General features: G+C 39.2%; 1 protein-coding gene across 5 annotated transcripts in view; it reads right to left on the bottom strand.

Annotated features, from left to right (window-relative positions):
• Positions 1-16,212, bottom strand: part of dock10 (dedicator of cytokinesis 10) — a 104,723-nt gene that overhangs the window by 17,495 nt on the left and 71,016 nt on the right. For all 5 annotated transcript variants that reach the window (XM_041801300.1, XM_041801317.1, XM_041801291.1 and 2 more), the window contains 16 exons: positions 14,880-14,972; positions 14,589-14,707; positions 14,138-14,207; positions 9,983-10,096; positions 9,701-9,772; positions 9,125-9,271; positions 7,879-7,962; positions 7,704-7,800; positions 7,519-7,551; positions 7,102-7,280; positions 5,935-6,051; positions 3,394-3,511; positions 3,164-3,285; positions 1,967-2,081; positions 1,636-1,702; positions 1,221-1,268 (listed from right to left, as the gene is read on the bottom strand). In XM_041801300.1, the coding sequence (XP_041657234.1) occupies positions 1,221-1,268; positions 1,636-1,702; positions 1,967-2,081; positions 3,164-3,285; positions 3,394-3,511; positions 5,935-6,051; positions 7,102-7,280; positions 7,519-7,551; positions 7,704-7,800; positions 7,879-7,962; positions 9,125-9,271; positions 9,701-9,772; positions 9,983-10,096; positions 14,138-14,207; positions 14,589-14,707; positions 14,880-14,972 (1,595 nt within the window). The remainder of the gene's footprint in view (positions 1-1,220; positions 1,269-1,635; positions 1,703-1,966; positions 2,082-3,163; positions 3,286-3,393; positions 3,512-5,934; positions 6,052-7,101; positions 7,281-7,518; positions 7,552-7,703; positions 7,801-7,878; positions 7,963-9,124; positions 9,272-9,700; positions 9,773-9,982; positions 10,097-14,137; positions 14,208-14,588; positions 14,708-14,879; positions 14,973-16,212) is intronic.

Raw genomic sequence — 16,212 nt, forward strand, 5'->3', positions numbered from 1 at the left:
CCTTTTTTGACAGGACAGCTGAAGAGAGCTCTTGCTCTCTTTTAGCAGTCAAACATATCACTTACTGGAATTAGCAAGCAGAGTAAAAAAGGTTATTTGTTGATGTGCTGTAAATCGCCTGCTCTGACACCTACCCTATGGCGGTGGTTACAGGCTTAAATACAACTATTCAGAAATAATAAGGCATCTTATTGATGGTGTCTTTCACTTTTATAGGTAATATATAGGCACTGACATTAATTACAATGTTTTCATAACCAGCTAAACGTTCCAACAGGAGTTTTAATATTAAATACTATAGAGAAAATGTAAAAACTGAAACCAGGCATTTAGATGCTTCAATGTTGTCTGACGGGCTAGCTGACTTCCTAGTTTGCTGCCCAGCTTCACACTGCGAGTGTAATTCATTACTCCTGAACTTCAATGAACACCCACTCTGACTCAGCCAGGCATCAAAGAGCGAACAGAGAGAGACTCTGAGACAGACACAGTCGTAAGACTGTGAATCCCCCATGGCTCCACTATTACAGACGAATGTTAAGTAGCTAGAAGCCCCAGACAGGCTCATCTACGTCTTAGAGCACTAGCTAGGCCTGCAGCTATCTTTACTCTCTTAATGCCTCCACACACAGAAAAGCAGTGTGTTCTCCCAGCCTTTTGTTGGCTTACATCTCAGCATCTTACTGCTGAAAGGAAAAAGAGGGCTAATTTAATTAGCTGGGAGGAACCAGAAGATGGAGGAGTCTGGCTGTGCCAATGGCTCAGCTCCAGTAAGAGCACACACACATAAACACACATGATAAACCCCAACCATCCTCTCCTTGCCAACTACTACAGTACAATATCCAGCAGAGCTTTTCTCCCAGCAGCCAGATCCAGGAGTTTTACCTCCCCCTCTCTTTCTTTTCTCCCCATCTTGAAGCTCATCCCTGAGCGTGCACATGCATGCAGAACGCATATTAGTATTTCTGCCTGACTGTGTCTGACTCATTTATTTGTGTTTGCACATATGTCTTCATAGCTGCATTTGCACATATGTGCATTCATGTGTGCGCTTGATTTAATGAATTATGTAGCAGTGGGTGGGGGAGTCACAACCTTTGACTGCAGAATGTATGTTGAGTTAATGAGCTATTTCCGTATCTGCAGCTTTACAATAAATGCATGTGAATGAGACTCGGCCCGCCCGTTTGTAAGGAATGAAAGCAAAGAGGACTTACCTGGCTATGTGGCGTTTCCCAAGAAACCTGAAGTGCTGCAGACACAGCCTGGAAAAAATGAATACATAAATATCTAGGTGAAAGGTTAATGTTTGTTTTTGTTGTTTTAGGTTAAAACACACTGTAAATGAAGTCCATGTGATGAAACTGTGCTGAAATAGTGAAGTCTGGATGCTGAGACAAACAGGAAACATGGGCAGTTAATTAACTGAGCTTTTCCCTGGATAAGAAGCTCTCATTGGATTTACTGTTTTTCTTCTCACTCGCTTGCTACATCTTTAGTTTTATCGGTTCCCTTCTGGTTACATTTTCTCTGTTTCTACTCCTCTTATTCTCCCGTCTTGCAGATACAGTATCACTCATGGGCTTAAAAGGGGCTGTGGTAACGCTGCAATGAAGACAGAGAAGCACTCACTCCAGGATGTTGAAGAAGTCAGAGATCTCCTGGTGAATGGCGCGGTGCCAGTAGGACACAAGCACATCTGGAAGCAGGTAACAAATGACAGCATGTCAGACATTAGTGTGGATTTATGGAGGTTCCAGTGAAAACTAGGTCATCTTTTTGGAGTAAACAGACCTTTTTGTAGATGTTTAAAGAAATTCAATAGCATAAAAACAACAACTACTGTTTAAATCTTTTGGAACATAAAAAAACAAAAATGTAGTAAAACTGTACACATGTTAAGTGATAATTAGTGCTTAGCTCTAATAGCACACAACAACATATAAAAAATGTGATTTCCTACCCTCAGATATGGTTTTCATGATGTGCAAAAAGCACATGAGGAGGCTGCGGGTCTCTGCTTGGTCCAGCTTGTCACAGCGAGATCCATAACCAATGAGGGACTGCGGCCGGGCGAACTATGGAAACACACCAAGACATGAAGACATGTTTGAATGTTAGGATTGTAGCTCCTGTTGCTGTGGACACAGGCGTCATTTTTTGGTATTTTTATGCCTCCATCCTGGCAATAGCCGAGGCCAAAGACATAATGTTTTCAGGCCGTTAATACGACAGAGACACTGATGTGATATCTCAAAAAAAGCTTTGACAAATTTCCTTCAAAATTTGCACAAATGTCCCCCTGACTCAAGGATGAATAGATTTGATTTTGGAGGCCACAGTAAAAAGGTTAACGCTCTGATGTTGTCGTATACAACAAGAACAGACACAAGAGAGTTGAAAATTAAATAACTTTTGGACCATAGATCGTAGCCTCTTCCTTTTCTTTTTCCTCTTGCAGCCTGCTGTTTATGCAGTTCTGATGATGCTACCCATGCCTTTAGAGCCTTTACTGAAGCTTTTCTAGCGAGCCTGGAACTTGGATGACTTTTCAGGGTATTTAAAGATTTAATCCACACCAGTAGATTATCCATTTGTAATCTCCTTTTGATCATTTCTGCTGCTAGTTTAGCATTCTCGCAACAATACAGTTTTCCTATAATTTGTGACAGGCTGTGAGAACCAATGGCAGGCTGTTCTGTCGTTGCATCAGGCTTTGCCAAACTGTGCATGTCTTAACAGTGAAGATGGCCTGAATAGCTCATAATGGAGAGAAAGGCTACGTTCACACTGAAGTTAAAAGTGACCCAATTCAGATTTTTTTTGCTCATATGTGACTCATATCAGATTTTTTCCGAACAGCAACAGCGAGTTTGCTGATAAATGACTAAAGAGTCAGAGAAAAAAGTGCTTCTTTTCTGCCTTTTTTTTTTTTTTGACAAAATTTTTTTTAAAAATGAAGAAATTGATTTAGGAGGAACCTAATAAAAAAAGATAAGAAGTGTATACCAAACACATAAATTGAATGTGTACAGATAATGAGATGAGTTTATGTCCACATATCTGCTGCCAGAGTCCTAAATAACATCCACACATGACATCTTACAAGTCAGCAGGTGATGACAGTTTCTATTATGTCTTACATTTTTCTCTTTCTCACCTTCTCACATCCGTCCATCTTCTCGCTGTTTCTGTCACTGTTGCTGGGGTTTGAGTCCACACTGATCAGAGAACCCCGGGAGTCCGCCTGGTTACCCGTGGCAACTGCCAGGGAAGAGAAGGCTGGTGTAGCAAGGGGGGAGGGGATGAGGGCTGTTAGCATCAAAGTCCTTTATCACACCATTTTGTACTTGATAGTAAACTGACAGCTGCAAACAAACATATGGCTACCTGTGATGGAATTGAGTACTTCTTTGGAGAAGGAGGCGTCCACAGAGTTGCCATGGCGAGTGACGGGAATCACCGCTGCAGCCACGCCACCTCCCACACTGAGGTCATCTCGAGAGCCCTGGTAGGGGACAAGGAAAGGAATTCTCATTTTTTAAAAAAGGAAATTATAAGTTGTGCTTATTTCAATTTTGATATCTCATGTGCAAACACTAATAAATAAATAAATAAAACTGTATCAGAGAAAGTTCACAACAGCATCAACATGAGAGAAACACTAAGGTCTTTTTTTTATTCTTACTCACAATCATGAAAATAAACACTTTAAAATTTAAGTGAACCCCCGGCTCAGAGCTAACTCCGCCCACCTCCATAATTCAAAAAATGCACAGAAAATGGGTAGTTTGGTGCTGAGAGGAGGGAGGGGAAAAGGTCAGGGCTTTCCAGATGAGGCGGGAGAGATAGTGATGTCCCCTTGTCAGAGAGCGACACAGACAGAGTCCCGCAGCACTACTGCCTCATAGTGATCTTTTTAAGTGGAGGAGTTTTCCCCTCTAGAGTCCCCCTGATGCAGGCTATAGCGTCGTGGTGAACTGTGGCGGTTCTGAGCATGACCTGTTCGGTCCATTTGCTCCAGCAGCGGCGTTACTATAGCTGGAGCTCTCGGAGCTGAGGCAGTGCAGGTGCAGGCAGGAGAGGATGGGTGTGGTCTCTGAATGGTAAAGTCAGTTAGAGGTGGTAACGCTTTATCTTTTATATAGAGTTAAGCCCCACCTTTTCAGAAAAGATTTTTCAAGGCAGATGTCCGTTTGAGCTCATTAAAAGCCGTAAAATACATATTTTTTTTAATTTGGTGCAAATTTCAGCTACAAAACCAACACTCATGTGTTTTATTATAGTTCAGTCAGATACCTCAGTGTACAGATGGAAAAAAAAATGTTGGATGACTCAACACAGTATTTAAACCTTCGAAACAGTTTGTTTGTAGTTTGGTATAGAAACAAGTAGAAGCTGACAGACTAAAGAACAAAATTTCAGTAATCATAACAGTTCCAGCAAGACCCTGTTATTTAGGTAAGTGATTCTCTACTGGTTGATCTGGAGCCAAAAGGGGGTCACAGAGCTGTTTTCAGAGGGTTGCGAATGTCTGCCTGGAGATAAAAGGGGCAATGAGTATATGATGTACAGAAGCCTAAGCAGACATATATCCAAACTTTTTATTCTACTAGTTGTCCTGAGAGTACAGTCCAGTCATTTTTACTAGATTTCAGCTTTTTTATCTTGTTGTCTTGGAATTAAAAAAGCTTATTTTCCCAAGATAAAAACTGCAACACTACCTCCGGGAAATGGGAGTAAAAATAAAATGTATGTATGCTTTTCTATAACTGCCCACTTTTCAAACCACTTTTTGTCCTGTCTTGTGTTTTATCTAAGGTCTAAACTGTTAGATTGTTCATTGAATAAACACAAAAGGATATACAGTATGTATAAATGTATATATTTTTATCTTTATCTAGATCATGATTTTTCATGAGGATGTGCCAACAAGTTGAGAACTACTGACTTAAATGATATTGACAGGCTTTCAAAGATACAAAAAACTGACCAGCTTAGAAAGGAATCATAATTAAGTGTTCAGTTTGGTTGAGGGATAGAGGAATTTATTTTGTTTTTAAAAAGTTTTAAATGTATTTTGCTTGTCCTTGAATACACTGGTTAATGTCAAGGTGTGTTTATTAAATCACTGCAACTTAATACATAGCATGTCACCATAACTTAGATGGCTAGTAAAGTAGCAAATGTGTTAATTAACTCTACAACCATGTAAAATTCATCTGAGGCTGTTCCTCAATTGTGTCTAATTCCATATTACTAAAAGTCTTTAAGTCCTTGACTTTTCGTAAAAGTTTGTGGTGAAGTACCTGGTACCACTTGGTAGTACCACTGTTTAAATAAATCCAGATTTTTTTAAACAACCATTTAAATCTAGAAAAGCCATGTGGACAACATTTACTCCATAAGAAAGCATTGATTTCCCTTCTGTTTATTTCATCCTAGTAATAGACAATAGATGTTGCCATGAAAATACTATCTCTCTCTTGCTACACTGCCTTTTCAGAAGTTATTAATCAACCTTAAACATGGATACCTCAGGCAAAAAAGATACTCATTATTGCTCATTATTATTAAGTGTCAATAGATTTGCTAGGGGCTTTAAGTGAAGCAGAATCTGCTGGTGGTGAAGTTTCAGGACTGAGCAATCACTCCTAAGACAATTTTGGTTGTGATGGATGATCATCTGACAGTGATCCTGGTTTTTGCATAGTTAATCAGCTGTTCATTGTCTGTGGTTAATTATATTGCTCTTGAAAATCAATGCAGTGATTGATAGATAAACTTTAACAGCTGGCTGCTTTAGGTGTATAAAGACCCCTGGCAGTTCTCGTGTTATAATAAAAAGAAAATGGTCTGAAAAACTACATGAATGTGCAGGTTCATCAACGCAGTTTTTTCAGTCTCAGTCGTAACCACCCTGACTCTTACCTGGTCACTAGAAGTGAAGTAGATGGGGAAGAGATCCCTGAGGAAGAATCGAGGCATGTTGTCTAGGATAAGGCCGTACAGTGGCAGATAAAGAGAGGCGATTCTGGCCTGCTTCTCCTGGAGGAAAAAAACAACAACAGGAGTTTTCACATTTCATGTATTGATCCATTGGTTGCATGCTATTTACATATTGTGCAAACAAAGTGCCAAATCCTCATGGATTAACAAGAAACCTGAAATACATTTCCACTTGTCCATCAAATTGCATCATTACAAGTTTTAGAGGAGGTGTGTTGTGTTTCTTTGCAGCTTAGGTTTAATCATTGTATCCTGCCTTTTTCTTTCAGGCTTTGGAGATGAACTCTACTACAAAAAAGGTCTCTCCTTGGGCACAGACAGCCGAGAGGTTGGGTCACAGCCCATGTTTGGAAGCTAGTCTTCCAGTTAGGTGGCGTGGGTTTAAGTCAAATCTGTGGCTTCTTTCCCGTATGTCGTTCTCCACTAACTCTTTTTATTCTCTATCCACTGTCATGTTCACTCCAAATAAATGCACAAAGCCCCCAAAATCTAAAAAAAAATTAAAAAGGGTAATTCTCTAAAGAACAACTCAAGGTTTTCTAATGCCAGTTGTAATATATTGTACATGTTTTTGCACTACGAGAGCAAGAATAATACATTTATCATGTTTCTTTAATCCTGGAGAGACATCTGATAAAATAATCTCACCCTATTGAATAAAGTTTTACATAATTAATTGCTCTTTGATTGTCTATATTTTATCAACAGTCTTTTATGTACTAAAGTACACATGCAATTAGACATTATTTCATATATCCTGCAAAGAAAAGGTCCAGACTTTAAAGAGAAGTGATTTTATTTGGCCTCTGATCACGGTTTGTTCTGACTCTTTTGGCTGCAGCCTTGCAGTTGTGTTGTTGTTGGCAGTGTTTGGTAGACTTTAAAGAGGGCAGATTACTGACATGATCCAATCTGGACATTTCCCAGCATTCATTAAGACATCTTGTCCACAGCTTGCAGCTGCTTTGAACAATCATGTCAGTGTGTATGTTTGTGTGAGTCACAAAAGGAGACCTTTCTGCTGTGAAACTCATGACTCATTGTGCCAGCCGTTCAGTTTCCCACCATGTAAACATGTGTTCTGGCTACCTTGGTGGCATAGCGTGCATCCAATGAGTGTTTGGCCATTAGGGTCTTCAGGGTGGCCAGTGCGAGGTGCCTCAGGTCCTGCTCGTCCTGGAGAGCCAGCCCAAGTTCCCGTAGCAACAGACCAGTCAGGAAGTGCTTCCTGCAGAACTCTCCGGTCAGGTTATACTCTGGCACTGAAGCTGAGAGATGACAGGACAGTATAAAAAAAAAGGTCACATTTGAGAGGAAATAAACCGACATAATCGAGATTACCCTTGAGCTAATATTGGCTTTCCATCAGGGAGTTAATTACCACCCTCTTAACATAAATAGAGTTACATTGAGCAAATAACGAGGCCAATTTTTCCATGAATTTCATTACCATGACCACTGCAGCAAATACACACATGTCTAACATTTAAAGGAATGAGTATTTACCATGAGTACTTTGTGGCTCTGGAGATGCATGATCTGACATGAACGAACAGTCAGAGGACAGAAAGAGAGAGACAGAGACAGTGTTAATAGACAAATGAGGGTTGGATCTACTTGATGTATGACTGTTAACACATTCAAAATGGAGTCACTTAACCACAGCCGAACAACTCTATCTCTTACTGTACCTGCAATACGAGCGGAGGGTAAAGGCAGGCTGAGAGGGATGTAGTGCTCATGGTTACACACCTCTCGTAAGAATTCAAACTTCAGCTCACACAAAACCTAGCAGATACAAAGAAAAATGTATTGTTTCACTCTTTATTTCACTGTAAATATATATTCAAAGTGCCCTTTTTTTACCTTGCTGTCTGTTGCAGTGATCATATTAATGTAGTTGCTAATCAGTTTAAATGTGACGCCTCTGTCCATGAGAGTGAAGCAACGCTGCAAGAAAACGGCAAAGACAGGAGGTAAGACAAATATCACCGTATCATATTTAATTTATTTTTTCTGCTTATGGTACTGTTTCTAGTTTTTAATAAGGAAAGAAACAATTCACAACGTTAACACAGCTGCTGTCTGGAAATGAGCAGGGAGAGAAAAAATCTTATTTTGCCTGACTCAAAACACAGGAACAAATACTCGGTAACCCATTCTACAATAACAAAGGAAAAACAAAAAAAAATCAATTCTTGACTACAGTTCTACATAAACAAAGACACAGAACCTGCCAATCTATCAGGGTCTAATAATAATAATTTCTTTCTTCATTTTCTTGAACTGCAATATATTCACATAGTCGCTAAAATCAGTCCATGAAGAACCCATTTTGACTCCATCCACACAAATAACACTTCTGCTTTCAAATAATCGGTGTATACTGATACTTCAAATTAAATTCCCTCCTCTGTTCCTTAATCTTTTGAGCTAACAACTTTTTCATATTTTCAGAAAACACTCAGACTACAAGAAAGTCAGAGTGAAAGATCACTAAAGCACAAATGAAGGAAATGGACACGTCTTTCACTTGCTGACGGTTTAGCTTTCACACAATGAAGTGGTGCAGTAATGAGTCTAACAGCCTTGAAAAGTGTTAGCATTTAAGCATTTCTGGGTCCATTGTCTCAGAGTCTATGGCTTTTTGGACCTTTGTTTGTTTTTTACTATTCTGAAACACTTTGCTTTTTGTAAGCCATACTAAGACGAACGTCCTTTACAGGAGAGTTGAGGGCGTGAAATAAAAGTTGAAGGTTTTGGTGGTGATGTTGAAGTCTGTTGACCACAGTGTATTTCCTTCATAACAATTACCTATTTGTTCTAGCTGATTGCGTAAACACACCAACAGTTGTAAGTAGTGTTCATTTGTGGAGATTATCTTCACGAACAAAACAATCAAACTAAGTACTTCAGTGATAATCCAGAAATCCACTGAATGTCCTCAAAGACATTTGGCTGATGGAACTTGCACCTTGCTAACTACTGGGTGAGCATACAAATCTACATAATCCTTGCAGCAATCTGTGAACCTTAAAGCACAGAGTGTCCCTGTAAACTTTATTGTTTTAGTTACAACCTCGATTTATTAGAGAACTTATTTTGTTTCTACCTTGACAAAAGCAGCTACGGCTGAGTTGGCACTGCGTGTCTCCTCTCCCAGGTCTTTGTTTTTCCAGAAGATGTGTTCAGACACTGTCTCAATCAGTGTCTCCACACGGCTCAGGTAGGATGAGGGGAAGCGCTGGGGCCTCTGGAGCTGTTGGGAAACAGGGCCAACTTAAATTCATCAGTCACTGTACAACGTCAGATTACTGAACAAAAAAACAACAACAACACAGCAGTCATTAAAGCTGTAGTGAGTGGATTTTAGCGAGATATGGACTTGTCTGAAATGAATACTGATTCCTTTTTTACCTTCTTTAAAAGCAAACAAGACAAGGCCATGCAGACTGACCATTAAGGTAGTTATTTACAAGGTCAGATATTACTGCTGAACGGTAATGTGACTTACTGCATGCTGCCAATGCCCTTTTTAAAATTTCCGCTGTCAAAAGTTCACATTAGTGATATGTTTGATGGTCAAAAGAACAAAAAGGATAAGTTTTAGTGAAAAAAAACTTGCACATGCAAGTAAGGGGGGGGGGGGGGGGCCATCAAAAAAGCGTAAATAAGTGTGTAATATTACCTTTAACTTGTCAGAGTCAACCAAATGCTGGGCCATAGATTTGACAATCAGCTCAAAGAAGAACCAGGAGAACTGAAACCAGGAAAGGTCAAAGCAAGGTTAACGTTTTTACAATATTAAATCTGTCTAATTAGTGCCTGCTTCAAAACATGAGAGGAACACATGATGCTGTTGGAAGGTTTTGCACTCATTTACTTTTACTAGCCTTTTTAGGCATAAATCGACTATCTGGCTTTTTTCTTTCAACTTTGCCCAAGAGTAGTTATGACGAGAGGAACGAACCTTCAGAACATTTCTCACGGCCGCCTGCTCGTTGCTCTTCAGATCAAATGTCATCCCCTTAGCCAGCTCCTCGTGGACCGTCCTGAAGCCGTGGGACTCTGACTTGAACACATACTACACACAGAGAGAAGAGAACATTAATTTGGGCCAAAATACATGTACTAGGTGCTGCAGTATTTTTGAATTTCTTTGCCTTTGTTGGAAAGTTATAATAAAGAGACAATAAAATCAGTGAGAGGATGCAGGAAAAATCCCTGCTCGAATATCAGCAGTATCATAGTCCTAACTAGAGCTGCAATAACTCTGAATGAGAGAATTTGTTACCATTTCTTTTCTTACGTCATTAATAAGTCAATATTTGGAGGGTTTAGATGGATTGTAAATTCAAGACATTTATCCAACATTTTGATGTTGGAACCAATGTCAAACTCAAAATTTTAAAAAAGAAAGCAATTATGTTGTAAAACTTGGTATGTCTTTGCGGCCCTGGTCCTTACATACCAGACTGACCCAATCTGCTGACTTTTGGTACATTTACAAAATCATTACCTGTTCTATAGCTTTCATAAAGACTTTTTTAAACTAGGTACACCATTGTAATTAGCCTTCTCATTTACAGTTGCAGAATGGTAGATGGTGGAGACATTTAAGGGATGGGGCAAGTGGTTAAAAAAGAGATGTTAAATGTGGAAAAAACGACATAAAGTTAGCAAAAAACCTGTGGAGAATAAAACAACTTAAAATACAATTCAGTACACAACAGAGTACATACCAAAGATAGTTTGCACATTCTTTGATTGTTCTTTGAGTCTATGGACTCTTGTTTTGGTTGCTTGTGTGGCATTTCATTGTCAGTCACTGTTTATCATTGTCTGACAGATGCTATATGCCTCTGGGAAAGGTGGATTTCTCAGTAATTCTGGTGAAGCCTAACCTGACCTACCAGATGAACAGCTCCACATATCTAAGGCATGGGTTATATACTTAACATCTATCTGGGTAACCACCCATACATTGTGTTTGGGAAGGGCAGAAACTTTAAAAACCCAAACAATCTGTCACATTCATTTCAAGCCAATTAGAGAAGTAAAACAAGAAGTAGTACTGCACAAGGAAGCACTGCTGTTCACTATCAGTGGAACAATCTAGAAAAACAAACTTTTACTGAAGCCTGTCAGGAGGAGAGCAAAAACATTGTATCCACCAAGCAAAGCTTTCAGAGCAATTCTTTGCCCTTTCTAAAGAAATTTTCTCCACCTCTGACGAAACTGCCGCTATGGCTGCACCCCAATCTAATGTCTTCACCAGCTGCCTTCGTTTATTGGCTTGCAATGCAGCTAAACTACGCATGTAGCTACTGCCTTGTTTTGCTCAAATGATGCCAATTGCTCCAGTCAAAAAGTGTATCAGCTTGAAGCTTTGCAAAATGGTTAACCTTGAGATGAAGCGGTATTGTTAATATTACAGGATTGCGAAGATGGAAGCGTCTCAATATCTTTGTGGACATGTGGCTGTTTCAAACGATAGGTCTTCAAAGCAATAAGTGTATTTTTTTTTCTTCAGTGAAACAGAACAAAGGGAAATAGGAACTACAGTTACCATCATCCTTAGCACTCCACTCGCTGGCATGATAAAACAGCGAGAAGAGGTGGATGCTATGACTGGCAAGGAGTGACAAAGTTTATGAGATTGTGGAGGCTCCAGCGACTTTTACATCTGATGTGTGGAAGCATTTTGGTTTCCCAATGTCAAGAAACGACAAAGGAAAAAAGATGACGGATGACGGCTAAACGAAAAAAAAAAAAAAAAAAAATTCTGACACTGCCAGACTGTGGTGACACAGCTGATGGGGAATATGACATGAGGAGCCACTTGGCAAATTGTCACCCTGAACAGATTCATTGAGATGCGAAGAATCCAGCCGGGCCAAAAGACTCCTAAGGAAGCGTTTACAATCCCACTTCCCCACAACAGCACTTAACAGATCACATAGTGTATCAGTGGATATATCACCAAAGACCTACAGCTATTTTCAGAGGTGGGCAACCAAGGTTTTAGACGGTTAATAAACATGCTAGCACAAGTATAGATTTTAAGCCTAACGCTCACCCATAGCATTTTTTGCATATGTTGTAAAATTTAAAGTGCAACTGGTTTTAATAAATGCCGACGTCACATTTTTCCAAGTCTTTGTTTATTGTTTTGTTTTTTAGATACTGCAATAAACATTGTACAATGGACTTGCTATTAAGGTCTTATCAAACTGAAAGATTTTGATACCATTACATCCCTAATCCCACCTGATGGTTGAGCTGTGGGATCTGGCCTACCCATTGGCTTTGCAAGGTGCAAGTGAAGCCAGCAGTCTACGTTAAATGACTTCCAGATCAGACATCCTTTTATTTGTAACATACAACCAGAAATGTCTTTGTCGAGAACATATCAGAGTAGTACTGTGCAACTTTTGAGTCTCAGTGACATACGTAGACAGATAACAGCTGAATGTAAGTCATGGACTACAGTGTCTCTACTTGCACTCACTTCTGCTCATTATCAACCAACTTGAATGTGATTTACCCTCAATTAAGGGGAATTAGATAAAATCATCTTGATGGAGATTAGTAAAAAGTACGAAGTCAAGCTTTTTCATAAAAAAGGGATAAGAAACAACTTTAAAAATGTTGTGCTTGCTGGCTTTAACAACCTAATATCAAGCAGATTTGTGGCTTAAGTTTAAATGTTTGATTTATAATGGATTTTAGCTGCACTTTCATGCAGATTTCTGTTTATAGACCAATACTCATCAGAGCACTGTGTGGGATCTGGAGGGCAATCAAAGTGAATAAGGTTCCACCTGTTTGTTGTTCTCCACACAGACTGTTTTACACACATACGCCAAAGCATGCTGATACAGAACTGGTCAATACAGCTTGGACTACAAATGGAAACCAAAAAACTTAAACTGCAGAGAATCCTGACCAGATTCCACCTTTGCATGTAGAATGGCTGCACTTGATTCTACATTTGTATGCAGAATCTGTAAATAGATATTAGTTTTAACTAGACAAAGAGGCCATGAGAAAACGTAATTTCCAACTTACAGGTAAGAGTGTGATTTTGGTGTCTTTATACTCCATGAAGAGCAGACACAAGAAGACTTTCTGACTTAGCCCAACCTCTGCGCCTGATGAATATAGCTGATTTTGTATGTAATATGTTATCATAAAATCAAACCCACAAAATCTGTAAGATTCTTGTCATTTACAACTTGCAACACCTTCACCGCTGTTTCCTCCTCACTCTCTTATTAATGTCTGACCACCAGTGAAAAATCTAAATATATCTTCAGTTTATAATGACGCAAAACAGAAATGAAGGAAATCCTCACATCAGCAGGCTAGAACATTTAGAAGTGTTGTCCACTTTAAGCCCTCAAAATTAGTGAAAAGCAAAGAAATATAAACAGAGATTAATACAATTCTACAAGTATGAGATTCGTATGAAAAAGCTGCCTTTTACTGCAGTGAATAAATCCCCCTTCTTCATGATTGTACAAACGTGCATAATCACACACTCAGCAGTTTAAATTGGTCAGCTCTAACTGAGCACCATGCCAATCTGTTACCATGACAACCCTGCTTCCATTACTCCTCTCTCTTCTTGCCTCCCATCATTTGTCTCTGCCACTGCCTCTTTGAGCCCAGCACTTTTCCATCCCTGTGTCCAACATGAAGCAGGTCTTGCGGTTTCTCGTTGCTCTCCTCTCTCATTCTCGCTCTGATTTTTTTAAACAAACATGCCTTGTGTTTCTGATTGAGCACCCTGAATGTCCCCATTCGCCTCCTACTCAATCACCCTTTATTCATCCTCTCTTCTCCTTCTCTCCCTGGTTGGCTGCGTGTTTGCACATAGCTCTCGACACACGGCCCTATACCACACTCCTGCTGGCTCAAAAACACACAAACGTGCATACATGCAAACACAAAAAGCCCTCTTCTCTGTCTGTTTTCCTTTCAGAAATTAAATAGTCTTCTTCTGCTTAATTGAAAACAACAGCCTTCAAAATGATCATGTGATCTCCCCGAGCACACACATTAATTAGGCATTCAAAAACCACACAAATGCACAAGGTTGCACACTGCTAACTAAAGGTACCTTGATGTAAGAGTGCAGGTAGTGAACCAGGTTTTCTTCATGACACTTTGCAACAATGTGGACAAGCACCCTGCAGACAGAGAAGAGAAGCGCAATATTTCTGCATTCTTGATCATTAAACATCATTCCAACGTGTACATAAAAGCATACAGAGGGACTTTAAAAAAGGATAAGTGTCAGAAAAATAAGATGGAGAGCAAAAATCAAAAGCAAAACACACCTAAACATATATTTCTACAAAATAATTTCACAATAATTGTTGAATAAATTACAAATTAGAGAATGCTAATTCATCAATAAAAGGGTATGCAGTGTTAAAAAAAATTTAATCTACAATGCATTCTGCTCCTCTTACTTGGAGCCTGTTTCCACATGAATCAGACCCTCCACACCAACCCACTAACCCAGATGTAAATCAAGCGCCTGAGGAGACTGTAGTACCACTACCTACCTGGTGGTGGCAGTAGTGACCTCGTCGTTGTCATTCTGAGTCAGGACCTTGAACAGCTGGTTGAAGAGCACTGGCAGAAACCGGATGATCACTGGGATTCTCTCCATACTGAGCAGACCCTGGAGAAGGGTGGAATAAATGCGTCGGAGGATGGAAATAAATAAGACACATAAACCACAAAGAGGAAGAGAAAACCACAAGGCTGGATTTATAACAGTTTAGCTTGATGCAGCAGTGCAGATCTTTTTCTTAATCAGTAAAAATTGGTTGTATGAAGGGTTTTTCTCTGACCTTCAGGCAGTTGAGGAAGTTGGAGGTAGGAGGTAGTGAGAGGTCCAGCTCTCTCTTCTGGCACTGCTGGAAGAATCGGTTCAGGTGGGGGTCCTGGCACAAAGAGGAGTCCACAAAAATCAGCATAAAGCATCTGCAATAAGACTTAGTGGACTGAATCATTTTAGGTCAAAGTTAATCCTCAAAAGCAACATTTTGCATACAATATTAGACACAATTGTAAGTATAAACTATTAGCAGTAGTTTCAAAAAGAAACTGAAAATAAAAGATAAGATTGTAAGACTTGTCAGTTTCTTCTGCTGTTTTCTGTTGTTGGTTTTTACAGTCAAAGAGTTCAGTTTTGCCGAAACAAAAAGACACAGCTTGGTACCAAAGACAGACATCAACATCCAACAATGCTATAGCAAAAGAATCACAGAACATTGTTTCACTGTAGACTATTAAATGTTTTCATCAAACATGATTTAATCAGTTTTTTTTTTCTTGGTTTTAACTGAGGGACTCCCTTTCTAAAGTGTCTTGTTTTGATGTGTTTTAAGCCCAGTTCTGACCAAAGGGACTGTTTTATAAAGTTATAGAGGACAGTTGCAACTGTGTGAAGTGAGCTGTTTCAGCTCGAGTCAGGATGGCTGATGATGGTGCCTGCAATTCCACATGTCAGATCAACAATAGCTGTTTTTTGGAGGTTGAAAGCAGATAGATAAGAAATTAAAAATAGTGTTAAAGATTAAATGCCAACAAATGTTAGTTTAAAAAAAAGATAAAATCACGCTTTGAAGCTTGGAATTTATCATCTCTATCTTTTTATTCAGACCGCCTTCAGTTTTTCTCATTTTTGTTTTATTGAAACCTGATGAAAAAAAAAAAATAAAAAACTTATGTTCACTGAACTTTCCCGGGGCTTTTAAAAGAGGTGACCACCAAGAAACCCATAGTCACCATGACTGAGCTCCAGTGATTGGGTGTGGAGATGGGTCTGAATAATTATGTAAATTTGATATTTCCGTTTTTTATTTTCAATAAAATGTAAAAGTGTCTACAATTCTTTTTTCCCCTGGTCATAATGGAGCACTGAGTGTAGATTCATGAGAATTAATTTTTTTTTCCATAGTAGCATCAGGCTGCAACAGAACAATATTGAAAGAAGAGCTGATGATGTTTTTGAAGAGCTGTGATTGAAAAAGAGCATTAAAGGGTTATGTATGAACAGTAACCTCCTATTTCTACTATAATGAATTAAAAAAGATGTAAAAAATAGGATTGCCAGTAAACTTGTGGTATGAAAACAACAACAGATAGACTGATTGACAGCTGCAAAAGAGACTGGCTTGC

The sequence above is a fragment of the Cheilinus undulatus genome, linkage group 2 (genome assembly GCF_018320785.1).
Source record: "Cheilinus undulatus linkage group 2, ASM1832078v1, whole genome shotgun sequence".
Taxonomy (NCBI): domain Eukaryota; kingdom Metazoa; phylum Chordata; class Actinopteri; order Labriformes; family Labridae; genus Cheilinus; species Cheilinus undulatus.